Source organism: Nilaparvata lugens, chromosome Y (assembly GCF_014356525.2).
Source record: "Nilaparvata lugens isolate BPH chromosome Y, ASM1435652v1, whole genome shotgun sequence".
Lineage (NCBI taxonomy): Eukaryota > Metazoa > Arthropoda > Insecta > Hemiptera > Delphacidae > Nilaparvata > Nilaparvata lugens.
Genome location: NC_052519.1, coordinates 2,380,868 through 2,401,464, shown reverse-complemented (window position 1 = coordinate 2,401,464; position 20,597 = coordinate 2,380,868). Strand labels below are relative to the sequence as shown.

The following is a 20,597-nucleotide window of genomic DNA, read 5'->3' as shown; positions in this document are numbered from 1 at the left end:
TCAGAATACAACAAGACAATCCATAGCACTACTAAATTTACACCAAGATATCTGCTATTGGGAGAGGATTTGGAAATAATACCATTACAACTGAGGAAAAAACGAAACTTACAAATAGACAGAGAAGAAGCAATAAAAAATTCCAATTTAAACCACAAACGGAACAAACTGAGATGTGATAAGAACAGAAGAATATATGGTTTCAAGGAAAAAGAACTAGTGTATATAGAAAAAGGGAACAAGTTGATTAGAAATAAATTAGATGAAGTTAGAAGTGGACCGTTCCCCATTATAAGAAGAATATAAAACTCAATGTATGAAGTAGCCTGCGGAATCAATGGGAGTGAACCAAAGTAGTGGAATAACACCGGTTTTAGCAACCAATAGGAGCTCAGGAACGTGTTACGGAGGCGGAGCTTAAATTTTCTGTGCTCCATACGGAAGAACTTCCCCACGCCGCCCCCCGCCTTAGCTCTCCATTTTGTAAGCTAAGAAACTGGTTGGCTCCACCTTGTTCTCCTTCATTCCCACTATACCTGTTCCCTCTCTTCAGCATCTAAGACCCCGCCCGCCATGCGAAAAGATCTTTCAGCGTTTAGCTTTATCAGCTCTGCTGATCTGCTTGGCTTTATCATGCATACAATATTACTCTAAGCCTGTCATTCTAATGTTACGGTCTATTATAGCCATCATATCTGCTCATTAACCTTCTTTGTTCTTCTGTAATAAAATCTTTGTCATTATAAGTATTTGACGGTTGAGAAAGACCTATCTGTCAATAAATTCACCTAAAATATGCTCTTCATGTAGGCCTCTATCTTGATAATCTTCCCAATTAAATGTTCTTGAAACTAGCAAACATTTTCCTATAATATAATATGCAAACCTAATTAAAGTATCATTTAGATATGATTTAAAGATTTCATCTTCAAACAAATAATCAGAAATACTTCCTTTTAATACCTGTATGGCAGTATTAATATTGCCTAAGGTCGCTAAACCTGCTTTGTCAATGAAGAACTGTTTTTTTGTTAGGTAGTCTTTGTTATTTAATTTGTTATCAATACTCGCTAATAATCCCTCTTTCTCTTTTAACCATTGTTCATTTGAAACATAAGTTGCATCAACCACTGATACAGCTGTGTTCAAATCGCTTAATGTTGGTAAATTGGCTTTCTCAATGAAAAATTCTTTCTTGGAGAGAAAATCCCTATTATTTAATTCATCATTAATACTTGCTAATAATCCCTCCTTCTTTTTAACCATTGTTCATTTGAAACATAAGTTGCATCAACCACTGATACAGCTGTGTTCAAATCGCTTAATGTTGGTAAATTGGCTTTCTCAATGAAAAATTCTTTCTTGGAGAGAAAATCCCTATTATTTAATTCATCATCAATACTTGCTAATAATCCCTCCTTCTCTTTTAACCATTGTTCATTTGAAACATAAGTTGCATCAACCACTGATACAGCTGTGTTCAAATCACTTAATGTTGGTAAATTTGCTTTCTCAATGAAAAATTCTTTCTTGGACAGACAATCTTTGTTATCCCGCTCATCAATCAAACTTTTTATAGAATTTTGAAATTCTAATCTAAGTGCTTCAATTTTCTTATCTATAATATTTATGTTAAATTTGCTTGTGAAAACCTTGGTTGTTTTTGCTATCGGATTATTAATCCTTCCAAATTTGTCAATGCTCATTCTAAAACTAGTCAAGTTTTTTCTAAGACTAAAGAATGTATCCTCGATCTTTATTCTCTTCTATTATACTGGAAATTTCTGCTTCATGAGAATCGTGACCTGTATGTGTAGAGTTAATTAATACCTCTAACCTTGAAACTAGCTCATTAACATTATCCCAATAAATATAAGTACGATTAGGCATTATGTTTTTTACAAATGAAAGTCCTTTACCTATTGCAGCATGTGTACCTCTTTTACTCTTTCTTTGTTCTAAAAATAATTTTTGAATCAACTTTGATTTAATACTATCAGTTTTCTTGAGATTTCCACGATTATCAAGATGAATATTTGTTGCAAGTAATATTTTTTTGTAGTTTCTGAAATCTGTAATTGTTATCATACTTACATTCGGTTTTGATTTAAAAAGTAATTCTAATAATTCTCTACTTAATTTAATTCTCAACTGTATTGTTTCTCCGATTATAATATGATCATAATCCCATCTTACTGATATGTTCTTACCCAAATAAAACGAATTTGTATTTTTGTTAAATTGAAGACCAAATGCTATAGATTTATGATTTAATCTATGAAAATCCTCTAAATATTTTTTTAGCATATCAGCAATAGATGAAAACCTTTTCCGAACATACATACTTTCATTTAATAATTTCTGCATGCTATTATCAAAATTTGATTCATCTCCGCTTTCCTCCTCTTCTTCTTCAATATCTTCCTCCCCCTCCTCCACCACATCTTGTTCATCAATTGTTTCATCCTTCAGTTGTTCTCCACCATCATCAGGCTTATTTTCTTCCGAAATACTATCAGAATCATCAGATGAGAGTTCTATAATATCTGCATCATCATAATAATCTCTATGTCTTTCATCTTGTATTTGCTTTTGTATTTGTAAGTTTGACTGTTTGATATCTTCAAGTGGTGAAATAATTGGTGCATATTGACTTTTTAAAGTCTTAGCCTCTTCTGACTGTAAACCTTTTAAATTATTATATTTTTGAATTATTGAACTTCTTAGTTCTTGAATTTTATTTTCTAAAATATCTGTACTTACCCTTTTTCCAGATGCTTTTCTCTTCTCCTTGCTAATTTGTCTTCTCCTCTTTCTTAAACCTAAAATTCTCTTTTTCCTAGCTATTTTTAAACCTGCCAACTGCTTTCTAGCATTCATCGTATCACCCTTATGAAGGTTCGGCATAAACTAAACTATTATTCTAAAGAAATTAATAAAACTATATATCTGTTATAAATTTATCGAGATTATCTCGGTATTTTCCCTCATTTTTCTTACTATCTGTAAATATTGATACAAAGTTATGCTCGTCTTTACTCCAAATGTTTTTGCACATATTTCTGAACTTGTCATATGACATGTCAATTTCAACAAAATCACGATGTATAAGCCTCAAATTTAATGGATCCATTTTGAAAATTATTAGTACATTTGCATTATCACGTAGCAATTGTTTTGGTGTGGCAGAATAACTTTGAATTAAATACATACAACTTACTCCAATTGGTCTTCCCATTGGAAAGTATGCTTCTATTATTGTTGGACTTGAGGTTTGCAAATCATCGAAAATCACTAGACTATCTCTTGGAATAGTTGATGGATGTGGAATTTTATTTGCATCAGATGATTTGAAAAACTTGACATGTTTCAAATTGGGAAATGCTTTATCCATAAACTTATATTTATCCTGATTTAAACTTTTGCTAAATGAATATAGATTTGAAAAGGCAATTCCCTGACCTCCAAAAACAAGATTCATTACAATGTTTGTTTTTCCACAGCCTGATTTTCCTGCAATCATGCATCGTACATTTTCTGGGAATAAAATACCGTGTTTACTTATAACCTTTTTTTGTTCAGGCATTGATTTTATTATCAGCTCATTAAAGTCAATAATTGGAAGAGTAGCTTTTATGTCTCTTCTTTTCATTATTATAGATATTTTTTCTTTCATTTCCAAGAACTAACTAACTAGATGTATAGGTAACACAATGAAGTAAGACAATAAGCACAACTAACACTCAGCACCTTTTATTTGTACTAAATGTGTACATAAAGTATTCAAGATATAGTCAATGTCCATTAAATAAGGTCTTCTAGATTCAAACAATTGTACACAATCAACTCTATTTCTAGTGGATATTGATAAGATTTTTTTCATTTTAATCTCATTAATTAATAATTTACATGGAAGACATATGCTATAATTTATATGGTTACATATGCTAGTACAATTATTCTTATTAAAACTTAATAATAATTCTAATCGTTCTCTAATTAGTTTGTCCATTTTAAAACTTATATAAATTCGCCTGCAAGGCGCACATTCTCAAAGTTTCATACAAAAATGAATCTTTATCAATATCTGACCTAGCTCTATCATCTACAAAATTTTTTAATTGAATACGCAAGTAAGCTATGGCGTTACAATAGCAACGCTCAGGAACTTCATTTAACAGAGCTCTAGTATGACGTTCTTTAATATTTTCTGTTAAAATATAGCATACACTCAGATGTATAGGATTATAAGTAAATGATCTTCCAGCATCTAAAAAAAACAAAAATTCGCTTTGTGTCAGACCTTCTTGTCCGTATCTATTTAATGTGCTTACAATATATTCAATTAGATCATAAAAACAACAACGATACTTCTCATTAATTCTACTAAAGAAATAATCCTTATCAACTAAACAATTAGTATCCATATTTGATCTGAAAAATTTAAAAATTCTTTCATTAATCTATGTATATGCATAGTATAAAATATTTTTTATTCCTTTTCTAAACCGGATTCATCGCCACAATCTGACAATAAATCCCAACATATGTTGGAATATTCATCGTCTGTTAGACAAGGATTACTCTTCTTAACAGCTTCTTTGATTGCACATATCAATTTTGTAAGTTTTGCACAATCACAAGACCAAGAATCGGGAATATCATAATGTTTGCCTTTTTTATCTTTTTTTGCCATGTCTTTTGCTAACTTATGTCCGGAACATCTTGATAGATGTTTATAATCTTTACTATACCAAGCTCCTAATTTTTCATAGTCTCTTACAAATGTTATATACTCTAAGTAAGTTAATTCCAAATGTGATAATTCATTTAAAAGTTTCATATGCGACTCTAAAAGTTCTGTGAGTTCACATTTATAGCTTGCTACTGGCGCCATTCCATCAACAAGGACAGACCTATTTGAATATTTTCTTAAACGAGTCCAATGTCTATCAATAATATTATCAAATATTATTTTCATTAAAAAATACGGTTAACTTTGTGAATTTGCCTTCATCTCCTGCAGTCATATCTGAAAATATGAGATTTATCTTAAAGATTTGCTTTCTCACCACATGATATTAATAAAGTTATAATAATTCGATTAGCCATGTAACTTGGAAGACAAACATCAACTTCCCTAACACAACTATCAATATAATTCAATTTTTCAGTCAGATGTTCGCAGTAACAAGTTTCATAATCATTTTCAAAGTTTTTATATCATATTGACAAATGTCTATAAGTTTTATCGTAAATTGGTATTCTATTTTTATAATCACAGATAAAATAAACATATTCTGCAAATGATAAATTAGAGGTGAAATAGGAAAAGTGTAATAATTCCTGTATAGCTGTTTTCATTACTAATTCGTATCCATAAAGCTTTTTCTTATTGTCTGAGAATATAAATCTAATTTTTATCTTTTGCATATGCATTTCTAACAAATACTATTTTTAGTCAAGTCGGTCAATAAATCTTTCTTATTTATCCAGGAAGGAGCACTAAATCCTAGCCAGCTTTTTACTAAAAGATTATTACCGCTTTTCTTCAAAATTTTCTCAACAAGATATACTTCTCTTTCATTTTTGTTTAGACAAGTCTTTTTCAATTCATACTCATAAAATCTTCCTAAAATTAATTTACTATTCAAATCTTCCAGTTGATAAGTGATAGGTATTGTAGGAAATACAGAAATAATCCTAAAAAGTTCTGGAGTCCAATTGAAATTATACGATTTGTCAAAAATGTTCTTATATTTGCTTATACGTACAATATCATCTATTTTAAATTTCAGTTTAATTTTTCTAGTCTTTATATTGCGCAATTTCTTTCTATTTAACTCGGCAAGAATTTGTTTTTCATGTTTCTTTTTTACTTCAGCTGGTTTCATTTTAATTGTTGTATGATAAGTGTTATTATATTGACGAACAATACTATCTATACAATCTATCCAACGATTACTTGATGTAGCAGTAAAATGTTTGAAAAGTCTCGATTTTAGAGTACGATTAAAACGTTCGACTATACTTGCCTTGAGTTCTGAATATACAAAATAATGTTTTTTATTATATTTTTCTAATAGGCTACTCACTTTATTATTAAAAAATTCACGACCCTGATCTGTCTGAAATAGTTTTATTTTCAGATTCTTATTTAATATAAGTTTTAATGCATTCGCTACCTCGCTCGCAGTTTTCGTCTTTAATTTTATCGCATAGGCATATTTGGTGAAACAGTTTATTGCTGTCAGTATATATTTATAACCGCTGTTAAATTTAGATAATGATTGTAGATCAACAAGATCGGCTTGAATTAAATCGTTTATACCCTTTAGTGTGTATGACCGCCTTTTAAATTTTCGTCTTGCTAAACCGTGTAATTCATCTGCTAATTTTTCACGTACCGTGGAGGTCATTTTAAAAACTATACACATCTGTCTAAACACAGCTGTATACTGACTGATCAACTCTCATATTTGCGAATGCAAGTTGACAGGAAATCACTACATTGTAAGCTATACGTTTAAAGGTCAACAACACTTGAAATTGATTGCTACTAAAAAAGAAATCAGGTACCGCTGCAGCTTGCCAAAAAGAACTGGCTATGGTTTTGCATGCAGTCTGGCAAAAGGTCAACAACTTTCTAAATCAAATACTGACCTATACAACATAACAAATATTGAGCAGGAAACTGTTTTCTTAAGCCAGTTTTCAACTTGCATACTAATATTTGCATTCTCTAAACCTACTTCCGCCATGCCTTCATCCTCGTCTGATGCAAGCTCTGTCTCATGATTTGCATTACTGTTTTCAAGCAATGTTTTTATCAATCTATGGTTCCATGCATATGTTTCTATGAAATTATCGTCACGAATAAAACGTTTATCATCGAACGGTGATAAAGAGATTTTTGATTGACTTATTTGATAAATTTGATGTGATTAGATTTTTCATAGTGTAGTTTTCTATCGAACAAACAATTTTCATAGATTTCATAGTTTAGTTTATTCGCAATTACAGCTCTGCTAGCCCCCTTAGCAATTTTCTTCTCTTTCACTATAAATGACGACGTTCCATCCTCTTCGCTACTGTTTTCTTCTACTAAATATTTAAAAGAATAAAGCTTGGGTCGTAGCCCCGTAAAAGTAATAACGGGCGCAGATGCAGTCTCATCTGAAAAAAAGCCTGCTTGCTTTCTGTTAGTTAACGAAAAACATGGATGTGTAGTTGGATAATTTGATGTATCAAACAGATGTAAATGTTTTTTTATATCAGCATATAAGTCTTCTGTAAAAATCTGATAGAAGAACGAATCTGTATCAGACATTAGAAGTTTTACATTTCTATAATCGTAAATTTTTAATATATTTGAATAATGAAATTTATATATCTTTAATTTCGCAAGTTCTAAAACACAAAATCCAGCAAATAACGGTTTATCAAGTCTAACAACAGCCTTCTTTGACTCAACTGCAATCAGATTTTCACCGTAAATTGTCCACCGTTTGACAAGCGGTTTTGATGTGACTTTATCAAGTTTTTTTGCATCTGTAACTAATTTTACATTAATATGTTTACGATTTCGTTGTAATACCTTTCCATAAATACAGTTGCTTAACAATTTCTGGCAGCTAGATTCAAATTCATTCTTTGCATTTTTCCTTAAATTAATGTTAAATTCGATATATTCCTTGAGCCAAGGTGCTTGGCTAAAACTTATGATGCGATGAATTTTCTCTAATTTCATACCCTGTTCAAGATAGTATTTTAAATTAGAATAATGAACTACATAGTTTTTCCTATCGAAAAAATGTGCAAGTAGTTTTTCCGATGCGTGTGCAACTCGTCTTGCCGGCTGGAGAGAATGAGTAGGAGGTTGTTCTGTGACGCTCTCGTTAGCTTGACTGACACTCGCCGCGCCACTCTCCCCTATCTGTTCAGTATTACAAAACGAACCGGCCAGCTTACTCGTTCTTTTTAAATTTTCCGACATATGAAATGGAAGATGAAATTTCTGATAATTTGAAAATGAATGTATGGGAGGTATGTCTTTTACAGGAGCTAACGGATAACAATTGTGAGAATCATGTAGTGATTCTGGATAACTTAAATCACATTCGATTATATAACCAGTGTCAGCTGTATCAGAAAGTTGTAATACATCAAATTTTTCAATTTCTTCTTTTTCTAACCATTTGAAATTGCCATATGGTAAATATTCAGTACTCATGATGGTAGCATACAGCGAATTCGAATCAATGTACCAAAGATATGAACTTGGCAATTTTGGATCATATAAATCTTTCATATATATATTGTTCGCGACCGCATATCGTTTGGATATGACCGAGAATCCACCTCTGATTGAACATTCTATAAGAATATGCATCTGTATGTCCGTTAAAAGTTCTAATTGTACACCTGTTTTGTACAGCATAGCTTGCCATGAAAAATGAGACAGTGATAGAAAATGACATACTTCTAAATTGTAATTTTTAAAGAATATTTTCCTAGCATGTTTGAAACAGTCTGCCAGCAACAGAATGTCTGACAATAGATAAGTGTCATGATAATCGCCTAAATTTTGCATTTGAAATATATTCCAGACTCTTTGCGCATGAGCATAATCAGCATCTGAAATGCTTGTTTCATTCAAACTGTTATAGAATTTATCTTTCGATGGCAGTTCATTTTCTTCAAACTTTTCAGCACATGAAAGATATTCGTAGGGGAAAACTCCTTTTCTAAGTAAACACTTTTGTTTTTCCGGATCCTTGAAAACAGAACACATTCGTTTGAAATTTATACTGTAATCTGTGCTATCATCATTTGACTGTAGATTTTTAACTAATGTTTCTAACGAAGTAGGTAGAAATTGAAAACTGTCAATAAACTTAACACGTCCAATTGAAAAAGTTAAAAAATTTTCAGAGTTTTGAGCTATACAGCGAATCTTTGAGTTATTTTTTGATAAGCCTAAGATTATATAATGTGCATCATAGCTTTTTAAATTATGAAATATGCAAGGCGTGTAAGTCGGAATTTTAGCTTGTAAATTACAATTTTGATGTGCAAATCCTAAGACTGTCCCAGAAAAGTGACAATGATGTAAGCACTTTATATTGTTTTCTTCAAGAATTCTATTGCAAATAACACAATTTGGTGCTGAATTAATTGTTCGCGTTTTGCTGAATCTATTTCTTGCATTGGTATTTCTATTTTAAAATCATTATACAGCTCATTCCCTATTTCAACAATTTCTTCAATAAATTTTTCAATTATCGGTTCACCTACATAGCTTGCTCTGCACAATATAGGGCCTAGATGAATTTCTCCTTCTTGATTCAATACTATATAACTATAGCTGCAAGCAGTATGTTTGCTGGTTTTATGTGTGTAAGACCTATTCTCTAAATCATCACAGTCATCATCATCACTCTCAGTATGTTCAGCATTATTAACAGGGACAATAAAACTTTCGAAATCAGCATATATAACATATTTAAATTTTAATGTAGCTGTATAATTTGTAAACTTAATAATCGAGTCTGGGCTGTTCTTTTCCGGTAAACTAGTCTGCTGTTCACCGAATTTTGAGCAAATTCTAATATGTATCTCTAAATTTTTTTTCCATTAGGTCTCTTAGTGAATCGGTGAAAACAAAATGGACATACAAGATGTGCATGTTCAGATTTATCCAGTGAGGCCAACAATCGTGATAAACCGTTTTTTCCTTTAGTTGTATCAATTAAACATTAATGTGCCTGTTTTATATTTTCCTCATTTATTAGCAAGAGTAAGCTAATTTGATGCTCACGTTCTCTGTATATTGAAATTCTATAGGGGAAAAATTGTTTAGTCTTAATACAATATGCTATAACACTGACTGAAATGTTTTGGTTTAATGCTTCAAACTTTTTTATATAGCGAAATTCAACTGGAAATTTAATTCCATGAGTATTTAAATTATTCCCATAATTTTTAAAATATTCAACTTGCATTCTACATTTTCCATAATTAAAATATGCTAAAATACTCCATAAAAAACATTCACCATCATTAGGATTTTTAATATTAATAACTGCTCTTTAATTTATTATCTCTTTTGGGGTTTTTATATAGCTAGAATTTGAGCCGTATAACGGTTGAAATCGTAAAAAATTAATATCGAGTGATTTAATTCTTGAAACTACCCAACCTGAACCGTGAGATACGTATTTATCTAGTGAATTATGAATTTTATCACATGCACGTATAAATTGCGACTCTAAATCTTTGTCATTAGCATGGATGTTAACAATATTTTGAGATGTGCTATGAAATACAGCATCTGTTTTTAGTTGTTGATCATTATCTTCGTTATTTACTATAAGTTTTATTAATTCTACTTTTAGAGCGAGAAACCAACGAATATTACCGAAAAACCTTACTGAACCTAGTTTTAATATTTTAAAAATTTGATTTCTTAAAATGAGTTTACAAAAAGGTAGTATCTACATACCTCTCATTAAAATTAAGCTTATTACATATAACCTGCGAATTTAAAGCACTAGTTTTTTCCAATGAATAATTAATACTGGTCATGATGACTCACCAAAATAGCTAGCTAAAAATAAGATTGAACGTTGTCTAGACGATTGTTGCACGCGCACAGGTTGCCGACTTCGTCTGTTGAAATGCAGCTTCTCTCTGGTCGGTAGACTGCTGAAATTTTTGCACGTGTGGCAGCTTGTTGTAATGCAGCTTCTCTCTCTGGACAGCAGACTATCGGTTTTCTGTGCAGCGCCGCTACTCGTGATGTCTGCTTCTTCTCTCTATAATGCAGCTTCTGCAAGGATGACTGTTGATAATACGTCTTTCGACCTCTTCAATAATAAATTCAAAAAATTCTACATATGGTGTTATTGCTGTTTTCGCCTCGGCTATCTGGAAAGGAATGAACTACAGAGTGAATTTTCAGCTTGAACACAGTTCAATTTCCACCACCATCAGCCAGATTTAACGAGATTGAAATGAAAGCTGTAGTCTCAGACCTCTCTCAAAACAAGGATGATGTCATATCTATTTTATTCTGTCTGACGTATAGGCAAGACTCTTGTAATACTTTGGGATAGCAGGATAGGAGTCAAATACGGTTTGGTACTGGCCTTGATTTTTTCTGTGGGAACATGACCTTTTTGAAGGTTGAAAGTTTTGAAAGTTGAAGCTTTCCAATCTGAATCCCACCACAGCTAAGTCTGTGTGGAGATGGGGAAAAATACTGTAATTTTTCAGTATATAAGCTGTGAAAAATTCAAACAGAATCATCCAGTCTGATCAATCAGCTAACAACACTTCCGAATCAACTCATCTATAAGAAGAAGAAGATGTCGTCCTTTGTCAACGCTCCCGCCGCCGACTTAACTACAGCTCAAGCTACATCATCAAGACCAACAACAGCTCAAGCTGTAGGCATCAGCACTCAAGCTTTAAGTTCTATTATTTTTATTCTGAAGAGATATTTCAAAACTTTTTTGCTCTTGTACAGTCTAAAAGTATCGAACAAAATATGTACAGCTAAAAGTTACTTTTTTGCTCTTGTACATTCTAAAAGTATCAAACAAAATATGTACAGCTAAAAGTTATTAGAATCATATTTTTTTTTCAAATTCAAATTTATTCCACAAAAACGTATACAATACAAAATCAAAATACAAGTTCTCTAAATTTATTTACACTAAATATAGTAGAAGATAAAACCAGTTCACTCTTGTACAGTCACTTATTAAATGTTTAATTTTCAACTTCAATCAAATGTTATGTAAATTGTTGTTCACACTATATTTTTCTTGCAGAGAACATATGCTGCGGTCTGTGGAGGGGGGCTTACAGCACTGACATACAGCCAGCCAGCCGTGATGGCAGCAGCTAGCTGGAACCCGTACTCTATGTGGGGGCCACCCTCACCGTGGTACACTACTGCCTACCCTGGGCTTGGACAGCAGCAGGCTCCAATGCAAGCTCCCCCGCCTCCATCAGCTGAGCTGTTGGCAGCGTTAGCAGCTACCACCCCCATAGGCGCCGCCGAAGCTGCTACCACTCCCATAGGCGCCGCCAAAGCTGCTACCACCCCCATAGGCGCCGCCGAAGCTGCTACCACCCCCATAGGCGCCGCCGAAGCTGCTACCACCCCCATAGGCGCCGCCGAAGCTGCTACCACCCCCATAGGCGCCGCCGAAGCTGCTACCACCCCCATAGGCGCCACTGAAGCTGGCCCCTCGCAAGCTTCGTCTGACGATGTGAAGATCATAGAGGAGAGCGATGAAACCAATTTCATCGAAGCTACTCCTCCGACTCGTGAGTTGGTCAAACGATCACCTTCGTCCAAATGGACGAAAGTGGAGAAAAAGAAGAAGAAGATGTCTGTAAAGCTGTTCTCTTCTTCTGAGTCAGAGGGAGACTCCTCGGCAGTACCGCTGCTAGCTGCTACATCATCAAGACCAACAACAGCTCAAGCTACATCATCATCAAGACCAACAACAGCTCAGGGCAGCAGGACAACACAAGGCAGAGGATCGGCAAGCATGACGGCACCGTCTAACTCATGCGCGCCCTCACCAACAAGCTCCTCAAAATTGTTTAATATCAGCCGTTTTAACTTTGTGAATGAAACTACATGAGTGTCAGAGCTATTAGACAATTTTGAGTATCGTGTGGTGAGGGCGCGCATCGCAAGAACTAGGTTTGGAAACAACCCGATGCTTCACGTCATAAATGAAAACAGAAATGAGATTAATTTCTTCCTACCTAAACAATATGCAGATATGGTTACAGAAGAGAATCTGGAAAGTTTCAATTCGAGCAGGCTTGTACTGACGGTCTCCCATCGATTCTACACAAGAATCGTGCGGGGACAAGAAGTACAAGCCTGCTCGACAACCATGAAATTACGTCAGATAGATCGATGATGTAATTTCAGTCTGCATATTGTTTAGGTAAGAAGAAGTTCTTCTTACCATTCTCAAGTTTTAATAAATAATTATTTTGTTCAAATAATAAATGCAAATAAAATGTTATTGAATATAGAAAATTTGTCATTCTACTCACCTTGTTCTACAAATGTTGAAAATGAGGATGATGACTGTGATGATAATTCTTGCTAAAACACTTTCTGCTCTTCTTCAGCAAACTGAGTGCTATTCTAGCTTACACTCGTATTTATACTTACTGCAGTCAATAAAAAAGGAAAAAACTTATAGCTATCTGTGACGTAACTGTTTTATGGTTAGACTAGTACATGTTTGAACATGTTTAAGTCAGGTTGTTGAACTTTTCGCAAGTCAGTGTGAGATGAGCAATTGTAGAGTGAGCAGGATGTTACTCAACAAAGAAGAAGCTGATGAAAATGAAAAAAACTTTGACAGATTAGATGATTCGAAAATTGGTTGTATAAACTCAATTAATTTATTGAAATCATTTTGTATTATCACTGTTATGCTATATTGGATTGCAATTTTACTGCTTTTATATGCGAATTATACCAAAAGTTGCAGATGCAATTCAACTAATTTAACGAATATTCATCAGTTCAATATAACTTTACAATTGAATAATTCAAATGATATAATTGACAGAGATAATATTGAGTCAGATTTGTTTTCAAAATACTTGAGCGATTTAGAACGAACAAGAAACAGTACATTGTTCTATTTAAAATCATGCATTATAGATGCGATAGGTATTAATAAAATACCTAAATTATTTGTGTATCAGCTTGAAAATTGCTGTGTCAAGCTTACAATTACTGTGGCCCAGGAACCAACCTTGAAAAAAGGTTAAAAAATAAGGTTGAGCCTATAAATCAGCTTGACTTAGCGTGCCAAGGGCACGACGTGACCTATAGTAGAACAAACGATAACAAAGAAATAGGAAAAGCAGATCGTCTTCTAGCTGATAAAGCTTGGAAAATATTTAAAGATCCTAAGACACCTCTTGGTGAGAAAGCTCTTAGTTATTTAGTTAATCTTGCAATGAAAACTAAAGCTGCAATTAGTGGGTCGGGGCATAGAGGGAGGAGCAGTACAAGGAGCAGAAAGACAAGGAGAACCAAAGCTAGGAATCATACTGTTAGTAGCAATGCTAAATCAATAAGTGATTTAATTCGTCATAATGCTATTAGAGAATTGAAGAATCATGTTAAGGGGAGAGGATATTATTTGAGACCATACCCAAGATATGCGGGTAGTGGGAGGAATTTGAATAAAGCAATATCACATATACTGCCAGGTGCATTTGGACTGGTAAGTAAGACTATGAGAAAAACATCTCTACCATTGACAAGAAAAAAGAGTAAAAAAGGGAGGAAGAAAACTAAAAAAATCAAATAAAAAATGAATAATATAAATTTGGATAGACCATTGACTAATTTCGATCTGAAGAAATTGTCGAAAATTATGAAAAAATCGTTGCGCGGTATTTATATGCTGGATAATCTTCCTAGCAAAAACTTACCCAGTGAAATGGCTATTGTAAATTTAGACAAAACTAGCGGTAGCGGGACGCATTGGGTTGCATATCATAAGATAGATAAAAATGTATTCTATTTCGATCCTATTGGTAATCTTCAACCACCAAGAAAACTGGTAAGCTATTGGAACAAGGAAAGACATATAAATATTTATTATAACATTGATCAGGTACAACCACATAATTCGATTATTTGCGGACATCTATGTTTACTGTTTTTGTGTAATCAGTTATAAACGTTAAGTGCTAGGAGTAAGATCGAAATGGTGGTAATAACACTTTCCTCAAATACAAGTGAATTGCATGAGACGTTATCGGAAATATTAGAACTTCCTGGTGATAGAGCATATGAGATTGGACTGATAAACTTATGGACATTTAATTCAATTCCAAACATAATTAAAGGAGAAAATTCAAGCTTCAAGTATGATGATAATCTAATAAAACTTGATACAGGATCATATGAAATTGATAACATTATAGAAGCAATAAAACGAAAATTAAATATATCAGAACAGTCAGAAGAATTACAAATTAAAGGTAATAATAATACATTACAAACAGAAATTTATGCAAACAAGCCGATTGATTTAACACAAGTCGATTCTATTGCTCCTATTTTAGGATTTAATAAGTCAATTTTAAAACCATATGTGTGGCATTATTCCACAAACCCTGTTTTTAGTTCAAATGTAACCTCAATTATTGTTAGCTGTAACTTAGCATCTAATACATATGCTAATGGAAAAGAAACTCATACTATATATGAATTTCTTCCAAAGGTACCGCCAGGATACTTAATAAATGAAACCCCAAATCCGATAATATATGTAAGCTTAAACACAAATAAGTTTCAAACCATTATTGTCAAGGTGACAGACCAGAAAGGTAGTTTATTAGACTTTAGAGGAGATCGAATAACAGTAAGAATACATATACAAGAAAAAAAGTAAAAATGGGCTATATAATTTTCAACTCAAGATCAATAGTTTCTTCACACAGTAATAGCAATGATGGTTTTCATAAAAGCGGTTTGAGAAAAAAACCGCAACAATGTAAATTGAAAAAAACTAGTAACAAATGGAAGCATAGAAACAAATCAAATAGATTGAGCAACAGTATGAAAACAATCAGTAAGAGTTCACACTCTGAGCCGTTAACATCAAAGAACGCGAAAATTCTGGAAAAATTAGGATTTCGAGTCAACTATGATTATGTCGGCGGCAGTAAGCGAAATATTAGATATAGAACGTGAAATACGTTATTACAATGATATTACAAATTTTGAATATCATTCACATGGGCCTTATGCAAACCAAAAGTTGGAACATAGTGATGAGATAAGAATACCGATAAATTCCCAAGACGTTTACTCACTTCCATGTTGATCATTTATAATTATTGAAGGAGAAGTTGTGTGTAAAAAGTCGGTGACAAACAAAGGAGAGACTAGCATACAAAATGCTACCTACACGTTAATAAGTAATGCTATCGGTTATTTATTTGATGAAATTAGATATGAATTAGCTGAAATACCAGTGGCAAAATCTCGATTAGTAGGAATTACTTCAACTATAAAATCATTGTTATTGAAAAATTTATTTGAGAAAAACATGTACCATCTGGCCGGATTCGATAGAACTGGCTATACATTAGCTAATAATAAATTCTCATTCTGTATAACTCTAAAATTACTACTTCCATTTTTTGAAGATTTTAAACATGTAATATTGAACGTGAAGCAAGAACTTGTACTTTTAAGATCATCTTCAGATTTAAATTCTATTCAATCAGCAGATGCAGGATCTGTAAATATAACATTGAATAAGTTGATATGGGAAATTCCCTATATTCAGTTAGAAACTCATGTAAGACTTAAATTTTTAAGAATATTAGATACAGACAGACCCCTAAAGATTGCGTTTCGTAAGTGGGAAACACATGAGTATCCACTTTTACCAAGAACAAAGGTACATAGTTGGACAATAAAAACCGCGGCACATTCAGACATTCCAAAATATGTTATTTTAGGGTTTCAAACAAATAGAAAGTTATTAGCTTCAGCTGATATGTCTAAATTTGATTTTTGTGATTTTCATAATCTACGTGTTTTCATTAATAATCATTATTACTCATATGATTCTTTACAAAGGAGGAGAGAGTTAATGTATAAATTTTTCATAGACTTTGCAGGGAGCTATCATAACTTACCACTAAATTTAGAAAATGGGAATGAAATCAATTATGACACTTACAAGAAGGATACTCCCATAATAGTTATAGACTGTTCACACCAGTCAGAACATTTGAAATTATCAGCAGATATTAGATTAGAAATTGAGTTTGATAAAGAAGTACCGGATTCTACTTCAGCATTCTGCATTCTTGTAAGCGATAATTTAGTCGAGTACAAACCGCTAACGTCAATTGTACAAGAGATTCAATAGTTCGTCAATAGAGTGCGCACATACGTAGAATTTCAATATAAATAGTAGGATTAGCTTTTGTCTGCTTCAGTTGACTGTAAGCTGTTGTCATGTGTGCTTCAATGTTGAGTTCAACAAAGATGTGCAACTCTTTAAACAAGACTTCTAGAAATCTGTTCAAATTGGAAGAAGATGAAGACGAGGAAAACAACTATAACTATACCAATCAAGGTTTTGAGGAAGATATCTACGATAAACTTTTGTCTCACTACAATACTTCGGATGGAATAATTGATCATGGAACATGTCATTCAAAATCGCCTCCAAAATTTCATTCTCGTGGAGTGCAGTGTAATTTAGATAGGGAAGAAGAAGAATTAGCAAGTGCACAAGTGAAAAGAGAAAACGGTGAAAATCTGGAAGATAACATCGAAGTGTTGAAATCTACTAAAACAGGATTTGATATGAAGAACGGTGAAAACATAGGTGAGTCAGACAGTACTTCATCTTGGTGTGTAGTTGAATTTCATGGCTATAAATCTTATTCCGATTCTAAGTTTTATATAAAAGAATTTGCTCTTGTAGATGCACGTCAAACTTATGTGCTATATCATTTTAAACCACCGTTTCCTAAATCTGATTTACCTTGGAAAAGTTATCGTGATGTGTGTTGGCTAGAATTTTATCATCATAAGATAAAATGGGAAATGGGAGATACAATTTATTCTGATGAGATTATCCAAGCTTGTATGCAGAATTATCAGAAAGTTTTCACAAAAGGAAGAGAAAAGGCAGATTTCTTGAAGAAATTTCATAATAATGTTGAAGTAATACCAGACGATTTTATTAAACCTGACTATAATAAATTTAATGTGAGCTGGTGTAAAGATGTATGTAAAATACACAGATCAATTACCGATGGCAGGTGTGCACTCTATAGCGCAAACCACTATCTTACAGAACTGCTTGTGAAAACTGAATCAACGTTTCAACATCAAATCGATTTTAAATGTGAAAATGAAAGAATGAAATCAATGAAAAATTGTCCGTTTTATACTAATGATAAAAAGAAACGGTATGCAAGACAAGGCTTTTTTTATAATGGAAGTGAAGTTGTATGTGTTTATTGTGGATATCAATTATTCATGCATAAAGCGCGTATTTGCAATCTAAACAGTACTACCAACCCTATAAATTTTTCAGTTCTAGTTCCACTCATATAAAAAGAGATGCAGGTAAAAGTTGATTTTAGTATATGTTAAAAGCAGGTGAAGGAAGAATGGATCCAAAACAGTGGTTAACGGCTGATGCTGACTTAGAGAAAAAATTATGTGATTATTTGGAATGGTATGAAGTATGTGAACAATCAATTGTGAAAGCTAGAGCAAAAAATCGTGATACAAGTCTGCTTGAAAATATAAGAGCAATTTTTCTAACAACAGTAAATTTAAACGATATTAGTGAATATTTAACCTATTACAGACCTTTCAAATTAAATGTGAATAAACTTATACAATTGGAAAATGAAATATTACAACAGCATATGACGTCATTGTCAGAAACCAGTTAGAGTTTATCGACTTTTTTGCTGACATGTAGAAACATGTTCCTGTGCTTGAACTGTGGGGGAAGAGAGCTAGATTTAGTATAGACTCTAAGTGTATAAAAATTTTAATCATTCTGTATTCTACATTACGTGTGTAAGGACGTGTTTTTTGACTATGCAAGAGTTTCAAGATTTTGATTTGAAAAAATTCAATCAATCAGCATGCGAGGAAATTCCGATTGTGCAAATTAAGGACTTAAAAGCAGACTATAGTTATAAAATAGAAAAAGCGAGATTGGTGCGAACTCAGTGTGGACTTCGAATTGTTTTGAAAATCTACGATGTTGACAGGAAAAGCGGCGCCTATTCTTTCTATGATGTTTATCTACCTGAAAAGTTTCTCTCATCAATAAATATTAACACATTGGACAGTTTTAACAGTAAAAAATATATAATGAGATGTGAACATTGCGAGGATAAACCATCTTTAATTCATTTGGAAAAAGCTAAATAAAAAAAAATTGATAGATCTAATTTCTGCAGTATTGAGTTAACTATGAGCAGACTAGCAGGAATAGAAGCAACAAAGAAAGGGATTAATTATTGGTGATACACTGATATTGATGTTGTCTGAACAATGCTGAAAGATCATACAAGTGAGTAGGTCTGTCTATAGCTGAATGAAAATTGATACTTCTATATTCTATTGATATGAAAATATTGATTATAATATAGATACAATATCAATATTTTAGTTATAGATGGAGATGAGGCACTATAACCTCAACGCCTGGGCTTTTTACTGCACATATGCTAATGAATATAAGTTTAATGAATATAATTTTTTAAACTTGTATTCGTTTTCATTCAACAGTCAGGTGGAAACAAAAGCTTTTCAGTCTTAAACAAGATCTTCTAGTGATCAGTTCAGTTTTGAGTGTGTGTGAGAAAAAGATAGACATAACCTATAAAATGTCACAATGTAATAGCTATTCAAAATTTAAAAAGTTGTCAAGACTTTTGATGGGGATAACTTATGAAGAATTTGTTGATTTAGCAAACAGTATTCAATATTCACAATATTGTACAGGAGTTGATGATTATTTGTTTAAAAAAAAACCTAAGTTAGAGGAAAGCAAAAATAGTGAGCATAATACAGCTTTGAAGAATTCAAATTCAAGATTCTCAATTCTTTCCGAAATTTATGATTTATTAGATGTAATAAATAGTGGTTCTGCCCATTTCCATTATGGATGCAGCTGTGAATGTTCCATAATCACAATAATTAATTGTAACCAATTATGGGAAGCATTATTTGATCTTGCATATCATAAATGCAAAAAATAGTAAGTCAGGCTGGGGGGAGAGGAAAGGCTAAGATGGAGGTAGCTGTCAGAGCTTGCAGAGAAGGAGAGGCTTTGATGGCTGCGATTGTATAGAAGTGATCTGAGGTACGTTCAGAGAGGGAACCAGTTCTTGAGCTTACAGAATAAAGCTAAACACTGAAAGATCTTTTCGCATGGCGGGCGGGGTCTTAGATGCCGAAGAGAGGAAACAGGTATGGTGGGAATGAAGGAGAACAAGGTGGAGCCAACCAGTTACATGGCGGCTGGCAGGTGGGGCTGGGAAGCTATTCCATTGAAAATTTTAGTTCCACCTCTGAAACATAGCTGTTATTGGTATAGTGGGAACGAAAGAATAGAAGGAGAACAAGGCTTTAGGTGGAGCCAACCAGTTTCTCAGCTTACAAAATGGAGAGCTAAGGCGGGGGGCGGCGGGGGGAAGTTCTTCCATATGGAGCACAGAAAATTTAAGCTCTGCCTCCGTAACACGTTCCTGAGCTCCTATTGGTTGCTAAATCGGTGTTATTCCACTACTAACCAATCATCTGTCACTCAAGCAACTTGACACCTTCGAGGAAGTTTCTCGTTCAAGGGGGGGAGATGTAAGAAACTGGTTGCTCTACATTCACGCTTCTTCTTTCTAATCATATGAACCATATGACTTGTTAATAATTTACTAATGTTGTTTATCAAACTAACAGCAGAGCTGATGAGAGAATCATTGAATGTACATATTTGTACAGTTTAAGATTTATTGAGATTTATATTATAATT

At 33.0% G+C, this 20,597-nt stretch overlaps 1 protein-coding gene across 1 annotated transcript in view; it reads left to right on the top strand.

The window, feature by feature from the left end:
• The window catches only part of LOC111054778 (endochitinase A1-like), a 47,056-nt gene extending 34,394 nt beyond the window's left edge, over window positions 1-12,662 (top strand). The window contains exon 4 of the mRNA XM_039443503.1: window positions 11,838-12,662. Coding sequence (XP_039299437.1) covers window positions 11,838-12,662 — 825 coding nt within the window. The remainder of the gene's footprint in view (window positions 1-11,837) is intronic.
• Window positions 12,663-20,597: the final 7,935 nt, after the last annotated feature.